This window comes from Neopelma chrysocephalum, unplaced genomic scaffold (assembly GCF_003984885.1).
Source record: "Neopelma chrysocephalum unplaced genomic scaffold, ASM398488v2 Primary Assembly neopelma1_59, whole genome shotgun sequence".
Taxonomy (NCBI): domain Eukaryota; kingdom Metazoa; phylum Chordata; class Aves; order Passeriformes; family Pipridae; genus Neopelma; species Neopelma chrysocephalum.
Genome location: NW_020897714.1, coordinates 29,638,324 through 29,664,779, shown reverse-complemented (window position 1 = coordinate 29,664,779; position 26,456 = coordinate 29,638,324). Strand labels below are relative to the sequence as shown.

At 49.1% G+C, this 26,456-nt stretch overlaps 2 protein-coding genes and 1 long non-coding RNA gene across 8 annotated transcripts in view; 2 read left to right on the top strand and 1 right to left on the bottom strand.

The window, feature by feature from the left end:
* The window catches only part of LOC113966263, a 29,274-nt gene extending 20,336 nt beyond the window's left edge, over nucleotides 1–8,938 (bottom strand). For both annotated transcript variants that reach the window (XR_003533758.1, XR_003533759.1), the window contains exons 1-2: nucleotides 8,845–8,938; nucleotides 479–540 (exon numbers count right to left, since the gene is read on the bottom strand). This is a non-coding gene — a long non-coding RNA (uncharacterized LOC113966263). The remainder of the gene's footprint in view (nucleotides 1–478; nucleotides 541–8,844) is intronic.
* The window catches only part of ADA2 (adenosine deaminase 2), a 55,882-nt gene extending 41,143 nt beyond the window's left edge, over nucleotides 1–14,739 (top strand). For 4 of the 5 annotated variants that reach the window (XM_027680749.1, XM_027680746.1, XM_027680748.1 and 1 more), the window contains 6 exons: nucleotides 2,141–2,268; nucleotides 3,362–3,452; nucleotides 3,753–3,861; nucleotides 4,802–4,959; nucleotides 5,789–5,991; nucleotides 6,928–10,250. In XM_027680749.1, the coding sequence (XP_027536550.1) occupies nucleotides 2,141–2,268; nucleotides 3,362–3,452; nucleotides 3,753–3,861; nucleotides 4,802–4,959; nucleotides 5,789–5,991; nucleotides 6,928–7,036 (798 nt within the window). In that variant the 3' untranslated portion in view covers nucleotides 7,037–10,250. Of the gene's footprint in view, nucleotides 1–2,140; nucleotides 2,269–3,361; nucleotides 3,453–3,752; nucleotides 3,862–4,801; nucleotides 4,960–5,788; nucleotides 5,992–6,927; nucleotides 10,251–12,780 lie in introns of those variants that run through there. The other variant, XR_003533757.1, reaches the window with a different exon arrangement.
* Nucleotides 14,740–14,962: 223 nt separating this feature from the next.
* HDHD5 (haloacid dehalogenase like hydrolase domain containing 5) lies at nucleotides 14,963–23,435 on the top strand. Its single transcript, XM_027679617.1, has 8 exons — nucleotides 14,963–15,049; nucleotides 15,131–15,343; nucleotides 15,559–15,671; nucleotides 16,793–16,886; nucleotides 17,380–17,413; nucleotides 17,814–17,988; nucleotides 18,320–18,508; nucleotides 19,109–23,435. Exons 1-8 carry the CDS (start codon nucleotides 14,963–14,965, stop codon nucleotides 19,476–19,478), a joined length of 1,275 nt encoding a protein of 424 aa, XP_027535418.1. The 3' UTR covers nucleotides 19,479–23,435.
* Nucleotides 23,436–26,456: the final 3,021 nt, after the last annotated feature.

Sequence of the window (26,456 nt, the reverse complement as noted above, 5' to 3'; positions counted from 1 at the left end):
GAGGTGGTGGTGGGTTGTGCATGGGAATGCAGGTATCAGCTTGCTGCTGGTGCCACAGCATCCAGTGGATTCAGTAGCCATGCGGATGTCCTGCTGGTGGCTTAACTCCTGAATGTGCCTGCCGGCATCTTCCTTAAATCCCTGCCCTTGCATGCAATGGTTGGGGGGCTCCAGCCAGCTGCAGATGAATGTCTGTGCCCCGGCAACCACCTCTGCTGCTGGGCAGGCCTCCACAGCCACCCCCACCAGCACACAGGCAGGTGCTGTGACAAATTTGGAGGCTGATCTGGCTTTGTCCCAACAGCTGGGGAGCAGGGCTGCTGACCCTGCCCTGTTGAGGCTTGGGCTGGCCCCATAGCAAGACAGGGCTCGGTGTCAGGGCTTCAGGCTGCCACTCAGTTGTGTCTGAGATGAGTGTTTTGAAAAGGTCAAAAAAAAAGGGAGGAGGAGAAGACCACAAAGTTTACGTGTATCTTACTTTGCTGAGGGTTGTCATAAGGCAGTTGCTCTGAACTCAGTCACCATCTGTCTTTGGGGTACCTCAGAAGAGAAAATAACAGCAATGTCAGAATTCCTGTGCTGTGAGACAGCGTGAGCACTGGCATCCCCCCAGGTCACACATGTTTCTGGGCCAAGAGAAGCTGCGTGGGCCTGACGGGAAAATACCCTGCCTTTACCATCAGCCCTGAGACACGGTTGTGAAGTCTTTTGAAGGGAGGCTTGGCAGGGAAGATTTGCTTCCCATCCAGCTCCTAATGCTGGCTGCCGACATGGGAGCCTCCAGAGCCCCGGGGCTTGCTCACACCCTGCAGCTCGGTGTGCTGTGAGGTACAGGCAGGCTGCCTGCAGCCCAGGTACCACAGTGAGGGATGCCAGGAGCTGCAACCACCCCGGGCTGGAGGGCAGCACGGGCAGGGAAGGGACAACCGGGACAACCGGACTGAAGCTGGGATGAGAGGGAAGGGAAACACTTCGCTGTTTTAGTCAAGGTGAGCAGGGTGTGACAGGAATAACAAGATGCTGGTGTGGCTGGAGATCCTCTACAAGGCCTGGACAACAGCACTGACACTGCAAAACCTCTCCTTGCAGCAAAGCCTGCCAGAAGCGGCCCCTGAAGAAAAGTAAATGAACGCTGGGATTAAGTGTGAAATGGCAAACATTGTGGAAAAGCCCCCCAAGCCCAGCTGTGTTTGCAGATTCAGCTGTGTAAAGTCTCACATTCCCATGGGCTGCAGCTGGGGAAGAGTTCCCTCTGGGCATCTGCAGCTGCCCCACAGCTGCTGGTGCCTGCAAGGGGGTCAGCACGGTGCGGGGGCTTAGTGAGGCTCATCACTGCAAGGGGCAGCACCGGGCAGAAATAAAACGGTGCAGAGGAGCAGCTGAGGGGTGGAGGAAAAGGATGAAAGAGAAAAGAATGGTGAGAAGAAAACTGAGGGACTCAGCCACTGTTGAGTGAGCAACTCCAGGCAGGGCTTTTGTATCACTGGGGGCATTCAGTGCCTACACCCCCGATGAAATCAGGGCAAAAGCCCTGAGTACAGCCTTGGTAGTGAGGAATCCCCAGAGTAAGTTGATTAAACAGAGTATGCCAAAAGAATTATTCTTCCTAGTTCGCAGCCAGAGAACTGAGAAGGCATGGGAAGACTAAACGACCCTCTCAAGGTCATGGAGCAAACCTCTGGCAAAGGGGAGCAGAAGCCCAGCCCAGCTGGTAGCTTATGGAACTCGGCCCTCGCGTGCCTTGGGGCTGCCTTGGCTGACAGACTGCCACTGCAAGGCACAGAGTGTGTGAGCCGCCAGACGGCTGGACAAAACACTCCAGCATTTGATACAGACGTGAGTAAGAGGTCACGGTCTCCTCTGGGTACTCAAGGGCACTTGCTTGCTGTGTCTGAACACGGAGAAACTTGTTTCTTGTATCACACAGGAGGGAGGAAAACCATTCCTTGGTTCTTGCCAGCTGGTAAAGGCTTCAAGAAGAAAATATTCTGCACAGATTTAGCTGGGATTTTTTTTTCCTGCCCTGTTCCCAGGACCGTAACACATTGTTTCTTCCAAGGTTTTCTTCAGTTCATTTCTCCCACTTTCCAGTAAAACACCTCTTCTAACTACTGCTTGTGATGTGCTTTTCATCCTGCAGGTGTATGAACTGGATGGCACCCAGCACAATAAATCATGGTCCGTGGCAACCTATCGGGAAGTGACCAGGCAGTTTGTGAAGGAGCACCCTGACTTCGTTGGAGCCAAGATTATATTTACAGCGCACAGGTAGACAGAGGCTGTGCAGGGCTAAGAGCGGCCCTGCGTGGCTGGCTGTGCTGGGAGGGAGGGGGCCAGGCCAGGAGAAGCAGTGCTGAAGTGTCACAGTTGGTTAGCAATGTCCACGTGCGTTGTCAGACCCGGGGTGTTGACTCCCGAGGCATTCCCTGGCATGTGCAAAAGGCTGAGGGTGAGAAATCATCTATATAAGTCTGTGTACGTGCGAAGTGAGCAGGGTTAGCTCGTGGTGTGCGCCAGAGGACGGGAGTCTGTGAGCCCTGGGTGCGGGAACAAGCAAGGGAAGGGCTGCCTGTGTGCGTGTCCAAGCTGTGTGTGCTCCCTTCCCGAGCCTGGACACACTCCCGGTCTCTGCAGGAACAGAAGCAGTGACAGCAGTGCCCGAGTATGGGCACTTGGTGCTGCAAAGGCCCCCGTGGGACCCTGCAGACGCTGCTCTCCCGGCAGCCTTTGTACGGTATGTTCGTGCTGCTGCTCGCAGGCGGGCACGAGGCTGTTCTCCAAGTCAGCCAGATGCCATGAAGTCATGTGAGGTGATCCTGAGCAAACAGAGCAGACCTCTCAGCAGCATTTACTCGCTCTGGTTCGGCACAGTGCTGTTTCCAGCTCAGAGCTGGCTTGTCTTTGGACAGGTTGGATATGGACACAGTGTGTCTGCAAAACGAGCCGAGATGTTAAAGTCTGATAGGGCTGGAACAAACCCAAATTTAAAACTCCCTTGAAATGCAGTCACTGTCTCACCTTCCAACAAAACAGTCGAGAGGGAAAAAAAAAATCAAACATTTTCTCTCCACGCTGTTGTGTTCCCTGCTTGGTGGATGTGAAAGCCAGTGAATCAGACAGGCATGCCTCAACTCAAGTGACAGCAGGGTCTAGCCAGGCATTTCCTGGTCATTCAGGGGCTTCCTTTCATAATATCAATTTTCTGCTGCTGTTACTCTGGAGACCTGAAGCTGGTTGTCAGATTCGGGAGCAACTTGCATTCTGGAAATACCCCTGGGGGCCCCATTTCACAAGTCAAACCCAAAGAAGGCGGGCCCATGGGAGTGAGCCTCTGCACTGCTTTCTCTCTCTTGCTCTTTAGGATGCTGAACGTTTCCCAGATTAAAGAAGCCATCGTCACTGCCATGGCGCTCAGAGCCCAATTCCCAGACACCTTGGCAGGCTTCGACCTGGTAACCGTATTTCTTCTGTGGCTTCACATTAACCCCTAGTGATATAACTACATATATAATATGGCATATGTTGTATACCAGAGGCAGAACCTCTGCTGCTGTACTGAAATCAGTGTTAATGGGTTTCAAATCCTCCAGCTAAGGATTTTGTTTCGGGTAATTGGCAAAATCCCCTGAAAGAATCAGCTCCCCACCCCACAGCACTGCCATTTCTGTACAGCTGGTGCCTCAGTGATATATAGCTGTTATTCCCACCATCTTCCCAAGTGTGTTCAAAAATACCTTTCTTTTTTCCTCTAGGTTGGTGATGAGGATGAAGGTCATTCTTTATGGGACCTGAAGGATGCCCTGACCATCCCATATTCCATGGGGGTCAGCTTGCCGTACTTTTTCCATGCTGGCGAGACTGGTAAGCATGAGGGCTCAAGGCCTGTTATTGCTTGCAGAGGCAAGACTGAAGTCTTGCAAAGCACAGAAGAAGCAAGCCTGGATGTGTTAAGATGATGTGTGTGTATACATGTGTACATAATCAGTTTTCCTTATCCTTCTCCCCATATCAGCCTGTTGCTGTAGCATTCCTACAGGAATACTCCCTTACCTACTCCCTGCTTTTGACTGCAGGTGTCATGTTGCTCAGTGTCTTTGACATGGAGTCATGCTGTAAGAGTTATTGCTGGTAGCCATTTCCTTCTTGGAGCAGCACTCACCTCCCATTCATAGTGGTAGCAGAATTCCTGAGCCATTATTTTACATTTTAAGGTGAAGAAATGTCTGAGCCAGTCTTGAGTCTTAACTGAATACGCTCATCAAAGTAACCAATGTACCCTTCATTTCATTACTGGGGCAATGTATTATTGTTGGCCATATATCATTCAGTCAGTATGGGTGGGATTTATCCTAACCATGCATGGCAGTTGTGTCTAACTTGTGCATTATGTGTATTGCTTGTTGACATCTACAGAGAAGGGGTCTACTTCTGAACTAGTTTCCCTGGGCTCCTTTTGTAGCCACGGGCAGTAACAAGCTCTTCTGAGGCACAGTTACATCTCACCCTATTGCACAGGCTACTCCCCACAAATTATTGCTTCTCTCCATTGACAATGAATGGAGACCAGCATGATTAGCTTAGCTGTAAGAGCAGCACTGTGGAGATCTAAAGCCAGGTGAAATGAGTGGATATCTCTGTGCTGAGCAATATCCTGGGGCAGAATTAAATCCCTGTTTCACTGAAAATGCAAGTGGAACCCTCTTACCTTGCAACTGGGGCATCTATTAACAAAATCATCCAGCAGTTTGAGAAGACATACTTCCTCACAGCACTGCAGTGACTCTTGCCTGTCTCTGCTCAGATTGGCAGGGCACCTCTGTAGACAATAACGTGCTGGATGCACTGCTCCTGAACACCAGCAGGATTGGCCACGGACTCGCTCTCATTAAACACCCAGTAGCCAAAAATTTGTCTCTGAAGAGGGATATTCCTGTAGAAGTCTGCCCCATCTCCAACCAGGTATGTTGTTAAAAGCTTAGTTCTTGGGGCTGGGACACTGGAATGGGGTTCACCATAGCAGTGGGGAGCAGCAGGGAGCTGGGGGGCTACTAGTTTTGATGCACACAGGCTGATTGTTTTCCTTGCGCCACATTACACTGCAGTTTGCTACATAGGCACACACTGTGAATATATATAAGGCTCGTAATACCAGTCAGCAAAAAAAATCATTTATATTCCTACCCAGAGGAACTTGGGTAGGCAGTCCTCCCTAGTGGAGATGGTGCTTAGAGCCAGGGAGGTATCTAAAGAGATATAATGGAAAATACTTCAAAGCCAGGAGGGCCAGAGGCTGAGAAGCAGGGATTGTAACTGGAAGTCTCTTGGTTTTGTAGAATTCATAAGCAGTGGGAACTCTTCTGCAGCACATTAACGTGGTGCCCATTGTCCCCTGGGTGCAGCAGAAAGGATGCTTTGGGGTAGAGATGTACTGGTGTGAGCCTTAAGGGAGAGAACACTGATACCAGCTCCAGATGCCCTGAGCTAAGCATCATGGCAAGCATGTAACCGAAAGACTGTTCCTGAAATGCTCGCAGTCAAATCGTTATACATAAGCAGAAGTTATTCACCCCACCGGCCTTGACTTAGGCAATTCATTTAAGCAACTCATCTCCTTGAGGAGACAAGTTGGTCCCTCCCACAGCAGTTCAGAGAAGAACGCACTCTGAACAGCCCTCTGGAGGCTGTCCCTCCCGGGTGACTCCCTGCTGGCACAGGCAGCTGTGGCAGGTATCCGAACACGGCTACAGCAACAACCTGACGCGGTGTCATCTCCACCCTTCCCACCGAGGTCCTGCTGCTGGTAGCTGACCTGCGGAGTCACCCCGCAGCTGACCTCATGGCTGAGGGGCACCCCATTGTGATCAGCCCTGATGATCCCCCTATCTTTGGAGCAAAGGGAGTCTCCTATGACTTCTACGAGGTGTTCATGGCCATCGGAGGGATGAATGCCGACCTGAGGACCTTAAAACAACTTGCACTCAACTCCATAAAGTAAGTTCCTCACCTCTCTCATCTAGCCATAGTAATCATAAGGAGACTATCAGCTTGCTCCCCAGAAACCCACTGTATTTGGGTTTTGGCCCCAGAGTCTCCTCTGCCACGTGAACTGGGCTTCCATGAATCCAAAATCTCTGCTATGTGTCTTCTCTAAAGGCAGGACACAGGGACCCCAGAGGCTCCTCTGCCTGTGCTCTCCCTTTCTGTAACTCTGTGTCTCAGTTTAATCTTCCTTTTCCATCATTTGTGAACTTGCCTGCAGCACCTGGTTCTGGGTATGGGAGAAATCTTATGTCTCTGTATCACTTGTCTATTTCTGCCAAAATTTGACTTGCTGCAGTGTTTGCCATGGCTCACCTGGGAAACACAGGAAAACAACCTACCAGAATTTAGTTTGAGTGTGTTTAACAACTTTTTCTATTTATCTGGGCAGCTCTGAATGTCCCAGAATAGTTTGGATATGATGCCCAGGGTCTTTGTGCACATTCCTCAGCTCTTGCCTGTTTGCCAAATCCTGTGCCAATCCTCAAGGCAATCCCAAGTCCCTGCATGGCCAGGGAGACAACAAATACTCTGATTTCCTACCAATTTGGACCAAGCCCAGGGCACATCAGAAAGCAGCAGCAGTGCTGTCTCTTCTGTACTAGTCAGCGGTTGCTGCCCAACGAGTCTCCAGCTGATGCAGACTGAGCTGTTTGTCCTCATGGTGCAGGACTCAGTAGCTGCTGATGTGGCTGTGATGTGTCTTGTCCCAGCGTGAGCCCAGCTGGCAGGAGCTCCAGGCTCTTTACACTGTGTCACTCTGAGCAGCGCAGGCACGTCCTGCAAGGGTTAACATGCTGCTGTTTCCTGCCTTTTCATTTTGGTGCTGATCTTGAAATAGCTGCCCCCTTGTCTCCTGCCTGACACTGACTTTTCTCCTCCTCACAGATACAGTGCCATGCTACCGGATGAGAAAGCCAAGGCCAAAGAGGTCTGGCAGAAAAAATGGGACCAATTTGTGGCTGACCTCTCTGATAGCTTTTTAAGGGAGCTTTAGAGAGGACAAGACTCATCTCAGAAGGCATTTGGCAAGCCAGAGTGATTGCTAGGAGGGAGACTCTTTCTTCCATGTGACCTGAGCAGATGAATGAACCTCGAGGTCTTACCTGGCAGTGAGCGACTCTGGTAAGCCAGGCTTAATGGGCTTAATACTGAGAATGAGGTGAGCTGTTCTGTGAAAGTCATGGACTGGATGTAAAAGGGAGCACTGAGCCTTTGTAGCAACCACAAAAGACCACCCCACTCAAAACAGTCAAAACAGTTAAAAATTGCCAATGACCAAATCCTGACATCCTTATTCAGGAAAAATATGCTTTCCAATTAGGGTTAGCAGGAGATTGCCAACGTGAGGATCTCTGAATTTTGCCTTATCGTTACAAAATGCAGACCTTGTCCGGAAACAGCTAAGACAAACATCCAACCATTTGGGCCACTGACCTTCAGGAGAGCAAGGACTGAAAATGACTCTTGTTACGTTTAACCCTGGGCCTGCTGCCAAAATAGCACTGCTAGGTCGAAGAACCAGTCATAGGTCTGATGTTTGCTATTTCAGGCTCTACCATGGCTGGAAACAAGCTGATGGAACTTGCTCCCAGAACATTTAAGCCTGGTTGCACAGTGATCATAATGCCAAAAAGAGGTGTCTGAGTTGCCAAAAGCTTTTTTTACTGCAAAATCTTTTCCTGTCCTCTGGTCAAAAGGAAGGCAAAACACGTTTCATCTGAGGAAAAAACATCCTGGCTTCCCAGATCCAGCTTAATTAAAACTGTCCCTCCACACAAGGCCATGTTAACACAGGTCTTTGCATTTATGGGAAACACCTTGTGATTTTAGGGGGTTCCACTACCAGCCTTTGTGCGCAAATGTATCATTATCCAGCCTGTCAGGCAGATTTTCACCTTGGTGGAGAACTGCTCTCACACTGTGTATATCCGCAGTGCTCGTTTGGACCCCTGTGACTTCCATCTCTTTGGCAAAAAACAACTACACAATAAATAGTCTTTGGACAAGGGAATTCCCTTTCTTAGCATTACTAAAAATAACAGGAGGAGAACTAGTTGCAGAGAGATTTAAAAAAAAAAAAAGAAATCCTAATCAGGATCCTAAATAAATGTAGCAAAATCATTCAGCACAGATACCTCAAACATGCAGCCAGGATCAAACAGCGTTTCTCTTTGACTTCAGTACAATTATGCTGGTTTGCATCAGCCAAGAGAGAATTGACAAAAATTCCTGCTGAAAGACATGTCCCTCCTTTGAGCCACAGACTTGCAAGGACTGTTGTTTCCTGATCTGACCAGCTTGGGCAAATTGGCTCTCTTTGGGCTTTCTGCTAATTGTCTCAAGCTGCCTGGCCATAGTGCTTATTTCCACTGACCTTGGTTGAAACACCTTAGCAGGAGGCAAATACACTTAGTATAGAAGTGGATCAAGCTGCACAGCCCCTGCATCCCGTGTTAAATTGCCCACATTTCGCAGGCTGCAGCTTCATCTCTAGTTATCTCAGAGGAAAAAAACCCCAAAACAACAAACACACTACAAACCCCCACCACAGAAAAAAAAACAACAAACACGACAAACCACAGGTGTGTGCACTGCAGAAGCCAGCAACACAAACCAAGGAAAGCAAAAAGTGAGAACTCAGTCACACCCCTTGATAACGGGGAGGCTGGGGGGTGGGGGGGAATTAAGTGCCTCACATCCCCAGCCCTTTTCAGCCACAGCTGCCTCTAGTCCAGCTTTCTCTGCCCACATTCCCCCACAACCTCCCTCAGAGCACCAGCAGATGCTTTTTGGCAGGCTGACCTTTCCTGGGCCTTGATGCAGCTTTGGTCCTGGTAGGAGTTATTTATACCGGAGGAGCCAGAGTAGAGCCACTTTCCCTCCTCCTCCATGGGTGTTGCATACAGAGCTCAGCCTAAAGTCCCCAAGGTAGGCTTTGGTCATGGCCAGGCTATAAATGCTGACTTGGGAAATGCCTTATTTGTAATGCTGCTGAGGAGAACTGCTGCAAGCAAGTGCAATGGCTGCTAACCAATGACCCAAAGCCTCTGAGCAACCTGATCTTTCAGCATTGCTATATGTGGATGGACAAAGATCCTTATTTCCCACAAGTTGATTCTCCCTTAAATAAGCCTCTTTGCTGCCAAGGTGAAGCTAATCATTACAAAGCCATTGTGTGAGGAGGTGAGTTCCTCAACACAGGTTGACCTACCTCCCTTCCTTTACTATTACAGTAGAAAGCTTTCAGCTCTTCCTGCACATGATGCCTTGAGGGCTCAAACTACTCTTTGGTTCTCCTCCCTCCTTATTACCTGCAATAGTTGCAGGGATAGATCCTAATTTGCCTAATGCCTGCTGGAATCAGTTTACCTGTTGTGTCCAGTTTGTTCCTGCCTTCCTAAGAAAAGCCTGTTGTGCACTTGGCCATTTACCTACTTTGCAGCCAAGTATCTGGAGCCACCAGTGAGTGATGCTGTTCAGGATTACAGCAGAAACAGGTTTCTACAGAAATCACAGGATTGTACAGGTCTGAGATGACTTTCAGATGAAGCCCTCAGAAAGGTGTAACAACTCTACAGGACTATGTCTGCATTTGTGACTAGCCTAGTGACTGCACTTGTGCTGAAGGGATCCATCTTAGCTTTGGGCAGAGAGAAGAAGCTTTTCTGTCCTGGTCATATATGTATGTTTAAATGTGAACCTGAACCACACAGAGGGGCCTGACTCCAGTGGTGTGGCCTTCCTTGGATCCCTCCTTGAACAGGGCATTGCCATGTGTGGTTACTGGGGCTTCCCAAGAGTCCTCTGGCAGCAGATGGGCTTCAACCATATACGGGGCCTCGGCAAGTGTGAGAGAAGGAGGGCCCGCCTGCTTTGCTGCTGGGGATCAGCACTTCCTTGGAGTGGCCTTAGTTCTGAGAACGGTGCAAACTGAGAAACCCAAATTGCATCCTCACCTCTCTAACTCCAGGCGTGCAAAAAAGGAGGGATTTAGGCTGGACCACAGCAGTTATAAAAGATCCATCTATTCGGCCTCAAAACTTTGGGTAAATTTGGCTGCAGGGCCCTCTTTCAAGGGTTTTGCTGCCAGTCTATTCCCATACCCGCAGTACCTTGGCTCCCTACTCACATTTGTTGGCAAACACATCACATATAATGCTTTCTTGCCTGTTGCTTTCAGAACACAGTCTATAATTAAATTTTTAAACTCATTTAAAATGTGGGGGTTATTTTTCCTTCCTTTTTTTTTTCTTTCCTCCATTAAAAAGAACAGGGGATACCTGGATTTGATGTGAGGTTTTAAACTGGAATGTGCAGTGGAGGGGGATTTTTCACATAATTCAGCCTGGCATAGAGTTATCAGGGAGTCTGAAATGTCTTCACAGCTGCATCCAGCTCAGGGCTGTGTCTTCATACAGAGACCACCTGACAGACACGATTTCCTTGTGCTACCCCTCCTCCCATGACAGTTTTGTACCATCTATGTGGTGGTTACAGCATGGGAAAGAAGAGGAACTACTGAAGGTCATTTACCCTCCTTTTAGCAGGGTTTTAATGGAGGAAAACAGGGAAAAGAGTAAATGCTATGTGATCACCCTATTCTTTTTGAATCTGGCAAGTGCCTTGTAGAGCACCAGGTAACTACATGGTACAACAACCTGAGGCTCTTTTCCCCAAATGCTGGGCATGGGAAGAAAGGAGTAGCCAGAGAACTTCAATAGCTGGGATGAAAGAGGTGGAGACAGACACAAGGGTGATGGGAGGCTGAGTAGGGCAGAAATAAAGAGGCAAAAAGAGCCCCCCCTCAGTATCCATCCAGACTCAGGAGCAAGGAAGGAGAGTAGAAAATCCATGGGAGTTTCTGTGAGGGTTACTTCAAGCAGCCATAAGACTACATCAAGCCTTATGCCTGTTATCTCCCCCATTTGTCTCTCCCTGTGGCCTCTTCAGGTTCAATTTGTTTAAATGGGAGGTGGATGGAGCTTTGTTTGCAGCACACAGGTCTAGCAGTGTTTGCTGCAGAGCATCTTAGACTGCCTTTGGGGCAATTTAGAGAATGAAATGTTTGCCTCCTGGTCAATCACTGCCAGGAAATGGCTGATCCAGCACTAGTGGTTGCTGTCAAAAATCATGCCAATAAAAACAGAGGAATAAAGTGAGTGGTTGAAAATGGAGATAGGCCCAAGCGAGCAGCTGGGTCTGTATGTCATGTGAGCCTCCATCACTGCAGTGGGACTACACAGATTCCACATGCTAAGCAAAGCCCTCTGGCCATAAAACACAGGGCTACAGATGCATTTTCCACCAGCTTCCAATGCTCAGCCTGCTTCAGGTTTTCTTTCTATATTAATCTCTGAATTAGCCTCTTCACAGGTAGCAGAAAGACATCTCTTTGGACAGAAACTTACAGTTCTAATTGGCTCAGTACTTAATTCCTTTCTTCCCGGGCTTGCAGCAGTTGCAATCACAGCAGGACTATCAAGTGTTTTCTGTGCACTGAGGGACAGGCAGGTGAAGGGTCTGGCTCTCAATTCTTCTGGCTTGTCATTTTTATCAGGCTGTGTCCTCCCCCCTTGGTCATTACAGGATAAGAAAGGCATTTTACTGTATTTTCTCAACCTTTAGCTTGTCCATCATTTCATGAGCAGGCTGCAGCAGGGAAAGAGAAGAGATAAACCGTGGGGGGAGGGTCGGTTCAGGCCATTAGAGCCTCTGCGGTAAGAAAAGAGATGGAAGGTGCATCTACTTTCGAGGGGGATGTTAGAAGGTCAGGAAGAGGGGGGTGATGACAGGGCTGTGAGTCCAGAGAAAACAGAGCTACAGAGTTTACACAGGGACCCACGGGAGAAGGCTGTGGGCAACTGCCTGTTTTGCTTGTCTTCACAGTCAGCTACGAAAGGGGGTGGGATAAACATCTAAGCACGGTGTAGACAGGGGAAGAAGAGGGAGTCTCCTGTGGGCTGGTGTGAGAAGGGCAGACAGGCGATCCCTAGGGGTGTCTGTTGCCAGATGTGCCCGCAGAAGAAATCACGAGGTCCATCCATGCATACAGCACGCAAAATGGGGAGCTCCTAGTAGAATCACGGAGAAAAGTCTCAACTCGTGAAGGGAAAATTACACAGCCGGGCATTTAGCACAGGGACGATGGGCTAAAGTCTGCCCGCGGTGCCGGGAGGGGCTCAGCAGCCGAGGCAGAGCGCGGTGCTTGGCAGCCGTGCCGCTGTCGGTCCCTGCCAGGCTCAGCCTGTGCCCGACCGCTGGCAAACTCCCTCCGGGTTGGTTTAAAAATAAGCACTTCAGCCTGTTGGGCGGCCTTCCTTGGAAAAATAAACACGGCAGCCCTGCCAGCCCGCCGGGGCGCACACACGCACACCTCGGGGGCACCTCCTCGACGGCGGGTACCCCCAGAGTTCACTTGGGATCAAAACAACACCCTCGGCCCCCAGCCTGACCCCACATCCCCCAGCCGTACCCCTCACCCTGCCAGGAGCCCCCCGAGCCTTGGCGGGATGCGGGGGATTCCCGCAGGTGAGCGCTGCGGGCCCGCCCGCGCCGTGGAGCAGGAGCGCCTCCCGCAGGGATCCGCGGGAAGAGCCGGCACAGCGGGATAAAAACCCGCACGGAGTGGGGAGGATAAAACCCACGCCCCCAAAACCCCTGAACTTCAGGATGTTTAAATAGACTAAACCGTTTTGTTTTTTTTTTTTTTCTTTTGCAATGACATCCTCTCTGCGGTAGGGAACTGGCTGGATGTCTCTCGCGGCTGTTTCGCAAGTCTCGGGATGGGGAAAAAAAGGACTAAAAGTATCCTTACGCTTACAAAGAAGGGACGGACAGACCCCTGCAATGCAATTCGGTCTCAGAGGCACTGAGACCAGGAACCAAAACAACCCATCTAACTTGCAAGTGGTTGTATCGTTAAAAGGCCATAAACTCACATTAGCCAATACTCTAAACAGCAAATCAATCACATTTTCATTCTGACGGGAGTGGCTGCCTTGGTGGATAGCTGAGAAACGCTCGAGACAAGGATCTTGTGTTTGTCATAAATTTCAGAAAGTCTTTGCCCCTCTCTCTGACTTTATTTTTCATGGGTAGCCAAGGGAGGTGCGAGTTGGGGGTCTCTGGTTTCTACATAGTTGAGAAGGCACACTTCAGACTAGCTGTAGCTGCCTGCCTCCTGCTAGTGGAAGAAGGTTTGAAGCCCAGTTCTGCAGGGAACTTAATACTTTCAGTAACATCTCCAAGGCCAGCATAAATTTTGCCAGAGCAGGAGAAGCTGCAAACACTTGCGAGAAATTAAAGTCATCCTGGCAAGTTGAGGAAATTACATAAAATAAATGGTAGGTAATTCAGTTAAGGCAAAGGCACTTAAGGAGGAATAACCATCTGTACAAATGTATAATGCTGAGTTGCCAGTGCTTTAATAGCTCTGCAGAAAGGTCTCTGGGTGTTAAAATGGGTCAAAAACAAATTAAGGTTGGTGTTCACGGCAATGGAAGCGTAAAAACAAACAATTACATTGTTTGGGTAATTGATGCCTAAAGTCATACATGTTAAACCTGCCCTATCGAGCGAGTCAGGAGACCTTGAGCCCAGCCAGAAAGCAAACAAACATTGTTTCATCTCCATGACTGTGAAGTGAACCTTTCACTTTCCCCGGGTCTGTAAGGGCCTCAGCTGAAGTCAGTGTCAGGGCTTCTTTCCCATGGCACAGGAAAGAGGGAGGCAGTCCATCGGAGAGCATACAAGATGACCAGAGTTTTAGAAAACTTTATGATCTGTGGGAAGAGGACCACAAGACTTGGCCTTACATAGAAAAGAGCCAAAGGCAGGGCAGCAACTCACAGAATCGCACCTCCAAGACAAAGTCCAACCTTTGACCGTGTCAACTAGACCACAGCACTAAGTGCCACGTCCAGTCACATCTTGAACACCTCCAGGGAGGGTGATTCCACTACCTCCCTGAGCAGTCCATTCCAATGCCTGACCACCTTTTCAGTGAAGAAATTCTCCCTGATGCCCAATCTGTTTCCCCTTAGCACAGCTTGAGGCTATGTCCTCTTGTCCCATCACCTGGGAGAAGAGGTTGACCCTACCTCGCTACAACCTCCTTTCAGGCAGTTGTAGAGAGCAATAAGGTCTCCCCTGAGCCTCCTCTTCTCCAGGCTAAACCTTCCCCAGCTCCCTCAGGTGCTCCTCATAGGACTTTTCCTCTAGACCCTTCAGCAGCTTTGTTGCCCTTCTCTGGACACACTCCAGCACATCAATGTCTTTCCTGATTTTGAGGGACCCAGAACTGGACACAGCACTTGAGGTGTGGCCTCACCAGTGCTGAGTACAGGGGGACAATCACTCCCCTGGTCAGCTGGCAGAGGTAACAAGTTACAGTGCAGCCCCTTGGCAAGCACACTGCCGGCAGGGTAAGCTGTAACCACCTTAGACTGAAACCAGACTATTCCCGAGGAGATGCCTGTGCAGCCACGAGGACCGGGCTGCACAGCACTGGAGCGATTTCGCTCACAGACCGAGGGACTCCTGTTCTTTGATTTTGTGAAGGGCTGAGATAAACCCGGTGTGATTGCTCTGTAGGGGTCTAAGCCTTTTGCTCCCAAACCTTTCCTCTGTAGATATTTTGCCTCTCCCATGGCTGGGCTGCTTGTATCCCCCTCACCCCCTTTTCCTCTCCAGGGTCGCGCCCCGCCAGCCTCAGTGCTTCCCTCCCCCACTTCTCTCCCCCAAACCCACAACCCTCCTTCGCCCCGCCGGCGGCAGCCCCCTTCCCCTGGACCACGGTGCGGGCAGGACGCAGCATCCTCCGCCGCGCCCGCCCTCCCTCCGCCCCGGTCCCTCCCCTCCGGGCCCCGGGTCTCTCTGGGAGCTGTAGTCCGGGCAGTGCCCCGAGGTCGCAGCGGGCGGGATGGCGCTGCGCGGGTGCCTGCGGGCCGGCCGGGCGCTGCTCCGCGCCGCGGGGCCGCCCGCCCGCGGGGTCTGCGCCGCCGCCCGGGTGGGTGAGCGGCGCCGGGGGCGAGGGGCCGGGGAGGGGGACGGCGCAGGGAGGGGCTCCCCGGTGTGACCGTCCGCTCCGCTCGCCTTGCAGCCGCCGGCCTTCGGGTTCCTGTTCGACGTGGACGGGGTGCTGGTGCGGGGCAGCCAGCCCGTGCCCGCCGCCCGGCGCGCCTTCCAGAGGCTGGCGGACGGCAGCGGGAGGCTCCGGGTGCCCGTCGTCTTCCTGACCAACGCCGGGAACTGCCTGCGCTCGGACAAGGCCCACGAGCTGTCCCGGGCGCTGGAGATGCAGGTAAAGGTGACGGGGCTGTGGGAGCGCTCCCGGCGTTGGAGCGGAGCGCAGGGAGGAGGGAGCACATCCCGCGCGAGTGCCCCGGGAGGGAATCACTCCGAGTGCTTGGCTTTGCCTCGGAGAGGGGCGGGTGGCAGCGATGCGACCCGACCGCAGGGAGGAGGGGGGCGAAATCTTACCTGCGGTTCCCAGCCATCCTCTCCGCCCTCCCGCAGGTGTCTCCGGAGCAGGTGATTCTGTCCCACAGCCCCCTGCAGCTCTTCAGCCAGTTCCACCAGAAGTGCATGCTGGTGGCCGGGCAGGGGCCCGTGGAGGAGATTGCCCACAAGTATCCTTTGCTCCGTGTGCCTCATGGTGCTCTGCGTGTTCTGCTGTAGCTTCCCAGCTAAAGGCTGCTGCTCCTGCCCTGCCGCTGCCCCTGGCACTCAGTCAGCTTGTAGAACCACGGGGAGACAGAAAGGTCATTGGTCATCCTCGTGGAGCAGCTCAGGGGGAGGCAATAACTCCATCTTGGTCACCTCCTGGCTGCCCTTATTCAGTTTTTAGGTTGTCATGCTGATTAACTCATGCTGATTACCTTTCCTGTGGTTGCTGTTCCAGTTGGTGGGATGTCACCGTGAGGACTCCATCAGCTTTGGGCCCATCTCACTTTTGAGATGAAGTTGTGCTCCTCCTGTTCTTTCTTGGCCAAGCCCACTAGAGATCACCCCCAACTGACAGCAATTAAAGGAACTCAGATATGATGGGGCCTTGGGCAGCCTGGTCTAGCGGAAGGTGTCCCTGCCCATGGCAGGGTTGTTGGAACTAGTTGATCTTTAAAGTCCCTTCCAACCCAAACCACTCTATGATTCTGTGAAATATCATTAGAGTTAGAGCATCCCAGTACAGGGAAGTGGTCTAAATGACAATCCCACATGCATATTACCTGGCTGAGGTGGGGGAACAGCACGTCAGACATGTCTGCAAGGAGGTGAGAACTGCCTGCAGTGTTGACGGGATCTCAGCCTCTACACGCAGGGGCACACTCTGTGCTCAAAATTTAACCTAATTTGTTACAAAAACGTTTGTTTCCCTGAGACCCATAGATGAGCCAAGGGCAGGGTGTTCTGCAAGCAAATGTAACTCATGCTTGGCTTGTGTAATTTTATCAGCACAGCCCATTTTCCTTGCACCAGCTGAGCTGACCAAGGCTTGGAGTGGTGGTCTCTGCTCTTTGCCCAGTTCCAGGGATTGCTGTTGAATCACCCCAGTGTTTTTCTTAGTTGAAACCTTTAGGGCTATCAGTAGGTTGAAGCACAACGTGACTGAAAACCATGAGGTTATGCATTACCACATTAAATAACTGATCTGTTACTAGGACTCGTATCCCTTAATCCTACAGATGCTTTTGCAAGTAACTTAAAAAAACCCTCAACAGTCTCCATAACATTCCTTGATGGCCTGAAATAGCCTGGGGTTCAAGCACGTGGTCACCATGGAGGCACTGAGGAAGGCATATCCCCTGTTAGACATGGTGGATCAGAGCCGGAGGCCAAAAGAACTGGTAATTTCCCGAAGCGTCAGTAGAAGGGATGGTCTGGTGCAGTGGGGCTGTATGGACAGGGCAGAGAGGCTGCAAAGGCACGGAGCAACTGGCTGCCACTGGCTCCCCGTAGTGAGGGCCTGGGACTGATGCTGAGCAGCCAGCATCTCTCTGCTCCTCACAGCCTTGGCTCCTGCAGGAGGGGCAGTGACACTTTCCCCTTGCGTTTCTCATGCCATGCCTGTCTTCCACTGCTATTCCTTGCAGTGAGGGGTAAGACGGTTTGGTTGACACTTCCAGCTCTGAGACAGGAGTGCAAGGTCTGCATCCCAGAAATCCTGTCTGGGATGGTAGGGGGGAGGTGAGGGAAATCTTTCTTCAGGATTCCAGGTAGCCTTGCCCTGCCTTTTTATGGAGCTGCTTTGGCAGGTTCAAAGGAAGCATTTTTAGTTTTGTTTTGGAGATGGCACTGGGTTTCGCATTACTAACCCAGCCTTCTGTTTTCTTCTGGCAGCCTCCTCCAACCACTGGCTTCCCCACTATAGAAGGTAAGCAGTAGCCTCTGTTTACATATGAGCAGCCAGCAGAACTAACAGCAAAGCAGGCCAGCTGGGATGGGAGCTGATGACGTGCTGTTGGCTCATCGGTATCCACGGGCAGCATACTCAGAGGATACAGTCGGGAGGCAGCCTCGCTGCTCTCATGCAGTGTGAAGTACAATCTGGGTAAAAGCAAAGCCAGCTTTTCTCTCTGCCATGCTCCAATATCTAGTGGTGCACATGATGCAGCGATACCCAGACTGGAGCCCTGGCACCAGCCGTGTTCCAGTGGTGGCTGTACTCACCAGAGCATCTCAGTAGAGGAGTGGTTTGGTTAGTGGGTGGCTTTTGGTAGTGGGTCCTATACTTGGATGCTGTGAGTTTCCAAACATCTCTTGAAATCTTCCAGGGGTGATTCTGTTTGGTGAGCCAGTGAGGTGGGAGACAAGCCTGCAACTTATTATTGATGTACTCTTGAGCAACGGGAACCCTGGGGCAGAGCCACAAGGTGTACCATACCCCCATCTGCCTGTCCTTGCCTGCAACATGGATCTCCTGTGGATGGCTGAAGCCAAGATGCCCAGGTGAAAAGCATGTGTGATGCTTGTTTTAGACTATGTCATATACCTCTCCTGCAGATGATCTTTTCCTACTGCATTTTTTTAGCATCTGAATGTTTTAAAAGTTTGATTGTCCGGTGTAATTAGCAGCAGAGACATGAAAGCTGCATGAGAAACAAAGCCTAAAGCTTTCAAAAAGCAAAAGCCAGACCACTGCCTGTGGAGGCGTGTGTGGGTAGACACCACATCCAAACGAGGCGTTAACCTGGCTACAGCAGATGGTTCTCCTCACCAAGGAGTGCTTGCTACTTCAGGGGCATGACTGAGGACACTGATAATGTCCTTTCTGGGGCAGGTTTGGCCATGGCACTTTCCTTCTCTGCTTGGAAGACATCTACAAGAAGGTGACAGGCAGGGAACTGAAGTACGAGGCGCTGATTGGCAAACCCAGCACAGTCACCTACCGCTACGCCGAGTACTTGATCAAACAGCAGGCAGAGAAACAGGGCTGGAAGGCTCCCATCCGACGCCTCTATGCAGTTGGGTAAGAGACTCTTTTTCCTGCTGCTTTCCTTAGGGAGTTGCACACTGACTTCTCTTTAGTGTTTTGGGGTTTCTTTGCTTGTTTTGTTTTTTTTTTTTTTTGGTCTGGATACTTCTAAAATTAATACCAAAATCCCCATGGTGTCTCTGGAGCCTCACGTCCTGGAACAGAGGCTTGCTAGCTTTTCGCATCCTACACTTCCAATATTTTGAAGGGCCCTGTCAGCCTAGGAGAGCTGTTTGCTGTAGGATGCAGAGTGTTTGTAGGGTGGTGACTGAAGACAAAGTTAAGAGACCCAGATGTAGCACCATTAGCCCAGTTAGGCCAAACACTTTGGAAACGTAGGGAACACAGCACAGTAATGGCTGAAACTGATGTGGGTGCTTCTGACATGTTTGGAAGATGTTTGTGAAGCATGTGGCCTGAACAGGACACACTGGGAAGTGGATTCACTAGCCCAGTCTGGGTGCTCCTCTTGTTCTTAGTGAATATCTCACACCCCTTCCTCCTTCAGTGCTTTCTTAATCCCAATCTGCCAGAGCCAGAGAGAGATGCATGGGCTAGTTTCTCATTCCTGTTTCACACTGTGACCTTATCCAGGGATAACCCTATGTCTGACGTCTGTGGGGCAAACCTCTACAACAACTACCTCAAGTCAGCTCAGCAGAACCAGGTCCGGGCTGGGGGGAAGAGGAACCCACAGGCAGCCAGTCCCCAAACTGAGGATTCCCTGGAGCTGAGGAAGGACTGCAACAGTTCAGTGGAGAGCTGCGATTCGATTCTGGTCTGCACTGGGGTCTACCGCCATGACAGTGGTGTTCCCAGTAAAACAGAGCCGAGCACGACCGAGGCGGTGTTCCATGGACATCGGGACTTCTGCTTTGATCCCAGCCTGCTGGAGGCATCTTACATAGTGCAGGATGTGAATGATGCTGTGCAACTTGCTTTCAAGAAAGAGAACTGGAGCTAGGGGCCAGGACAGGTGTGCCTAAAGATCTGCTGTAAGGGATTTTATGTATTGGAAAGGGAAGAGGGGAAGAATGGGGAGAGACCTGGAGTGATCTGATCTAGGCAACATGAAAGAAAACTAAAGCACTAAAAGCCCCTTACTTTTATTGATACTCATCTGCAATCCTGACAGCTGCCCACAGGCTTTTGACTGTGACGGTACATTGCTGCCATCAATAATTGAGCCATAATGGAAACAGGGTATAGGGAGAAGGCTTGTCCCAGCAATCCCAGTTTTGTTCAGCTATCAGAGTTCTTTCTTTTCCACCCTTTGTGTGCGAAGATCAGGCAAGCCCACCCTCCTCCTCTCCATGTGTTTGAGGATGAAGCTCTTCCCCATGCAAGGAGCCACCATCAGCTGCTGTACCATTCCTACAGTGTGCTGTTTGTCCAGTCTGTGACACGAGCACACCAGAAGCTGTGCTGTGGTGGCACTGTGCCAAGAGAAGGCTTTAAGTCTTAACATTCTCCTTGTAAAGAATAAGTGCCTATGGACTTTAACAAACTCTGTTTGCTCGGGGATTTGCCACTGCATCACTGTCAGTCTGAAACAAAGTCCTCTTTTGCAGTCCTCTGGCAGCTATGGAGAGGCAAGGCCCCTCAAAGGAAGCTGCAGTAGCCAGAGCAACTTGCTGCAGGGCTGAGGTGAAAGTTATATTGTTCACTTCTGCCTATTTAGCATTCTGTGAACACTCCTACCTTTTCACATCCCACTAGGGAGCCAGCAGCCTGCTCTCAGAAGCAGAGGAAACCACCACAGAGTCTGAATTTCCAAAGTTGTCTTTGCCCAGGACTCAGTGCTGCAGCAAGAGGCTCTTTTGGCACCCATCCTGATCCCAACTGTTGCAACAAACACCCACCTGCTCCAGCTGGCACAGCTTCTAAGAGGAGCCCTTCTTTGGAACAAAGGTTAAACAGAAAGAGTCACAGTCCATTTTTGCTCCTTCCTTACATGCAAGGATTTAAAGAGCAGATCAAGCCAGGATGGTACCAAAGTCCCAAATCCCCAGTCTTCATCTTTAAGAATACAAATATCTCTCTGTATTTCACTTCTTTTCTTCCTCTCGTGTGATTTGCAGCTCAGGGATACTCCATATGGTCTGACCTCTGTTCCCTCCTCTTCCTTTAACGTGCAGGTAGAGTCCCCCTAACATGAATTAGCAACTGGAACTTGCCTGCCCAGGAACATTTCCGTGTCCCTAACAACATCCACCTTCTATTGCCTCTGTTCTCTTAGCTCAGGCTGTCCAGAGAAAGATCAAGACTTGTGTCTCTGTAGACATTACAAAGAAGATGAGCAAGGATTGCATGAGAAACTCATGTGAAAGATTGGCCCAGCAAAGAGTATCTTAATTCTAGAGGAGCATTGTGATTTTAGAAGTACATATCAGTCTGTGCATATGGTGAAAAGCCTTGGAGCCAACACAACTGAGTTGGTGTTCCTAGTTCTACTCATCTCACACAATACTGAAAGATCAGAAATAGATCTGCTCTGCCTCTTCTTCCCTCCCTCCTGCTTTACCAGGCAGCTCCATACACAGGGTACAAACAAAATGTTCTGCACAGAAGTTTGAGTTCTTAATTCAAGTCTCAGCATCCATGTGCACTGAAGTTCTGCTTCAGCAGCTCTCTGTCCTCTCAATACTTATGTATATTCCAAGAAGGTCACTGCAGTGCAGGCTCTGTTCTTTTGTTGTGCCAGACTCTGCATCTTGAAGAGGACTGGATGCTCTGTCAGTGACCCAGGCAAAAGAAGTCCTTCTCTGTGGCTTCTTTCTCTATCCCTTACTTTATGAATAGGGGCAGAAAAATCTCTCTTTGCATGAATTTTCCTCCTGTGAAATCCATAGTGGGAAGTTTCTTCCTCTCTTAGCACTGCTTGGGCTTGTCCTCCTTTGTCTCATCAGGACAAGAATCATCACTTGGCTACTTCTAAAAGCAGCTGTAATGTGAGAAACACAGATTAGAATCCTTCCCTTTCACTGGAGAGAAAAATTACCATTTCATCCAGTTGCACAAGACAAGGGCTTGTCTCTAGTATCCAGAAGAGTTAGCACAGGGAAGGACTTCACATACAACATAAGGAAGGTCCTTTTAGCTTTCAGTGCATCTCCACAGTCACAGTTGTGCTGTAGGCCCAGAGTGCAAGGCCTGGAACTGGAGGTCCAAAACACATTTATTCATAAACTAGCTCCGGTGTCCCTCAGCCTTGCTTTTCAGAGGTGCCATCCGATGCAGAAGGAGGAATGCTCCCTTTGCTGGCAGTATTGGACTGGTTGCTGGCAGTAAATGTGGGCCACACCCTGCGTGTGGTAGGCACTTACCTGCAGAAATACCGAGGTCTGTCCACCTGTGTGTGCAGCAACCTTTGGCAGGGCTCTTGTCCTGTTACTTGTAAAAACTGTGGTGCTGGTTACTCAAAAGACCAGGTGCTGCTGAACCAGCCTTCCCTTAGGGGTGAGAAATCCCAAGCAGTAATTTCCTATCAGCATGCATGGCACGTCCCAGCCAGAAGCGAGGTAGGTAGCAGGAGGAGGGAGGTAGCACCTCTTTCAAGATAGGAAGAGGTTTGCATTTGCACAGAGAGTGAGCCAGGCATCTCCATCTTTGGAATAGCAGTGGAGGTGAGCTGACTGATGTGAATCTGCTTCAGATTCCAAATCTGCTTTTAGCTCTGGATTTGTTTTTTTTCACCATGTTAGTGTTGAAACAGTCTTCTGGGAGTCTTAAAAATGCGTAGGAGGAACTTCAGTGATAAGGAATTTAAGAAATGCTTTGCTTGCGAGTTGAAATTGGACAGAAGGGAGGAGAGGGAATCTAGAAGAATCTCATACCCTTTCCCCAATTTTTACCAAGAAAGGTTTCATAAAAGACTTTGCTTGTTGCTCTGTGCACTAATTAGCCAAACCCTTGGTCTGAGCAACACAAAGACCTTTCCCCTCTTCTCTTTCTCAGCTCCTTAAAACAGTGCACTTTGTCCAAGTCCCTGCCTAGGAATTGCATGGACCCAGTGGATGGAGTAAGAAATCTGGCTTCTCCAGCTGCTGTTAGACACTGACTTGATTCTGGAAGGACTCTGTTAATGGAAGTGTTTGCCAGGTCTCTTCTGTTCCACGAGTTTTGTGCTAGAGTGCTGTGGAGGCATCTAGCTTATCTGCAGTTCATTTATAGTCATCTGTTACTGCTAGAATTCAGTGAAATCTTTTTTCCTTGGAACTGTAGCTTCCTGGAATTAGCTTCAAGTGTGGCTGGAACAAAGCTCCTCCTTTGTCTCTTGTATTGCACAGAAGTGGTATTTCTGAGGCCATATTTCTCTCTTTGGAGCGAGCATATTGCACTTCCGTGCAGATTATGGGACCAAGCTGGAGAGGGGACTTCGCTGCTGATCCAATACCTTAATATTTATGTGGTGCACTGCCCTATACAACAAACGGGGTGAAGAGCTGACCATAACAACTCCATCTTCCAAAGATGAACAGGTTTAAGTCAAGCTTAAAGGGAGTATGCAGCTGAGAACAGCAGGAAGGAACCAAGGGATAGACCTTGTTTTGGATCTGAAGTAGAGAGCTTTTATGTCATGCAATAACATTGTGGCCAGAGAAGTCAATTCCTTTATTCCACAGGACACATGCAACTACTAACATGGCATTCAGGGAGTCATATAGCACTACTGTTCCCTTTCTTCCAATCTTAATCCTGCCATGTCTTTCTCCCTTTAATAAATGGGTAATGTTTCAGATTGTGTCCTGTGCACTGTAGCATTTAGTTGCATATCATTCAGAGACATCAGAAGCTGTGATTATTTTAGATTTCATGTTAATTTCAGTGCAGTTCCAGAGTTGCTACTTTGATCTAGAACATATATAAAATAATAAAAGATGTTTTCTTTGAAATAAATTTTAACTCGTGTGTACATTTAGTGATTATTGTCCTGGTCTCTTTCACATCTTTGCCCCAGAAGATTATTAGGGCAAATGCTGGGGGGTTTTTGTGTGTTCATCAAGCTGTTATCAGATTTTCTTGAGGGGACTACCCTAAAAGATACCTCTCCAGCAATTCTTCTGTCTGAGCCAAACTGTAATCTCCTGTGAACTCTACATCTGCCATAGTCAGGTGAGATGAGTGCAACCTACTCTGTAGAGATGGGGAAAGGACACATCATAAGCTATGTTCTGACTGTTCACAGTCAAGATGAATTTTGGGATGCCACCTGTATGTGAGATACTTTCAGGGTAGGCATTTAGTTGTGACCTGACCTAAGCAGTTGTTTGTAATGATTATGTCTACTGTGTGGGGAAGCCACAAGCTTGATGCCACCAACCTAATCTGCTATTGCAGATGAACAACAAGCCTAAGGACTTAGGGAAAGCCATCCTTATCACTGGAAGCTTACTTGACTCAGTGTTAAATCCTTTGTGATCGTAAAAGAAACCCAACTTGTTTGACAAGAGCTGTGCTTTGGTACCTTTTAAAAAAGGTGAGGAATTAGGGAGACGTATTAACTTTCGGATTAAAGCCAAAAGCGTCCACTGACTACAGCAAATGGAAAATTAAAGATTCCAGGTGGAAATAGTCATTTTTAATGATCTAGAAACAGCCAATTCACTTGCATTGTTCTTACAGCATATTCTATCAGAAAGTTTTCCATCTACAAAGTTCACAGCTCACAGGAGTCACATTAGACAGCAAAACAAGCATGACGGAGAGTCCTGACATCTTGGTGTTGAAAGCAACAATCAGTAAAGCAGTTTTGGATGGACTGGGCAAGGACTCCCATTCTTAGCAGAGAGAGGAATAGAATTATATTCTACATCCTGGAGAAGTGACCTATGTCCCCGACCTCTAATAATAAAAAGTGCTAACCAGCATCCTCCTTTTACGAGGTACCCTGGTAGATGGAGCACACACCCAAGATAGGTCATATCAAGATTTAGTTAAGCAGAGAGAGATCACAACCTGATCCTCTCAGATGAATGCTTTTAATCACTGCAGTGTTGTCAAAGCAAAAGGGCAGCCTGGGGTTAAGGTGTCCCTTGGAGGCAGCCTTAGGTGGAAGGTAGAGTCCCACAGAAATCCTTAACCACCATAAGGTGCAGAGTTAAACACCAGCACTGTGAAACACTGAAGAAGGACCAACTTGAACAAGAGGATTGGGAGCCCTATTTAAGTTGGAGTTTGTTCCTAGGTAAATGCTGTGAGAAGTGCCTACCAGGGCAACCCCTGGGAAGTGCTTAGTGTCTGGATACTGGTGGGCCTTGAACACAAGCTACCCAGTTACCTGCTTGCCCTGGTAACTGTGTTGGCTTTGGGGGCCTGCCCAAACCCTTCCATTACTGAATCTTCCTAACCCCAATTGTAAAAGCACAAGTCTTTTATTATGTTTTTTGCTGTCACAGTCAATTTGATGAAAACTATGCACTTTAAGACCTTTATAGATCCAGTCTGCGTCAGTTTAAAATCCCACACCAGCAAGGCAGCTACACATTCTCAAGGAACCAAACTTCCATCAATAAAACACTTGTCTCTAAATTCACTATAACAAACCCACTTTTCCCTTTCAGTCAGTTCAGCTGCTAACTTTCTCCTCAGGGTCAGTTCAATACACACTGTATGCTAAGACTGAGAAAGTACAAAATAACAAGATCAAACCCCAAATCCGCTCTCCAAACCCCTGCCCTGCTACAAGCACAGGAAGAAATGTCTTGGCATTTTATGCTGGCATCGAAAACTCTTTAAACTGAAATGTAATTACAAGCAATAGACTGTTACACTTGTATATCCTTTTGAAGAGTATCTGTATTCCCTGAACTGTAATACTGGATCAGCAGTTTAGTTACAAAGACTGCATTCAGAAGCTGAGGCATCGCTGAATTTTGGTGCTGGCCAGGTGAGACCCTTTTACAGTTGTCTGTCACTTCAGCCCTGACCGTTTGAATGGATTAGATAAGTGCAGTACAAAGCATGTGTCAGAGAATACCAGAACCTTCCATTCCCACACAAAAGGCATTTTAAGTATGGTTAGAGCAGATTATGCTCAAACTCACTGAGATCAGCTTTGCCTCCTTCCCTCCCACTGCTGCCAGTTTCTGACAGCTTACTGCAGGGTATAATTAGGTATTTAGTTTCTGGTCTTTCTTTCAGGCATATATCTGCCTCTTTTTTTTTTTCCCTTTTTTCTTTCCCTTCTCCCAAGAACTTGAGTCATTATTTTGTTTCCTCCCGAGTTCAGTCCTCAAGAAAGTTTTGCCTTTCCCCAGCAGGGGTATATTTGAGGGCACACTACTTGTTTCCACTAGTAGTGTAAACTAAAAGTGGTAGCATTTCAGATATTCAGTATGACCGTTTCATGAAACTCTGTTGTCTGCTGCTTGCCTTTAAATGTATGTATACACACACATCACTATGCATGCACATCAATACATAAAGAACCCAGAAACATAGCTTGGGAACCGCTGAAGAGTGGAAGCTATTTATAGTTTAGCTTTTTAATGTTTTAACAGTAATAGTTAAGCACTAACACTTCCAAGGACTGCACATTGCATTAAATAACCAGATCACACGGGAAGCATCAGCTTGTCATATCTCATCCTACAGAGTGCTACAAAAAGCTCTTCAGTGCCTTCTCAAGTAGAAGACATTTCTCCCCTCCCTCCCATTTTAAGGCACAATTTCAATTTCTGCTTCCTTTCCCACATACAAGCTCTTTTCTTATTCTCACCTATTTGTTTGGGTTGGGTTTGCAGTGCTGGAGCCTGTGGTCAGCCCAAGGAAGCCCTTGAGCTCCCACCCTCTGTTCTGGTGCTCCCTCATCCCTGCTCAGAGCTGCCCTATAGCTGCAGGTCCCTGTTTCCACCTGGCCACTTTGGACAGGGGGACCTTCACAGCCCCAAAAAGTATCCTTTGGCCTCTGGAGAACTGTTTCCATAAGCCTCCTCTTGCC

What these genes read in the sequence shown, in the direction of transcription:
- HDHD5 (XM_027679617.1), top strand. Translation starts at nt 14,963, where the DNA reads ATGGCGCTGCGCGGGTGCCTGCGGGCCGGCCGGGCGCTGCTCCGCGCC. An exon ending in GGGTCTGCGCCGCCGCCCGG is followed by an intron (nt 15,050 to 15,130) that starts GTGGGTGAGCGG and finishes CCGTCCGCTCCG; the next exon opens with CTCGCCTTGCAGCCGCCGGC. An exon ending in GTGGAGGAGATTGCCCACAA is followed by an intron (nt 15,672 to 16,792) that starts GTATCCTTTGCT and finishes GGCCTGAAATAG; the next exon opens with CCTGGGGTTCAAGCACGTGG.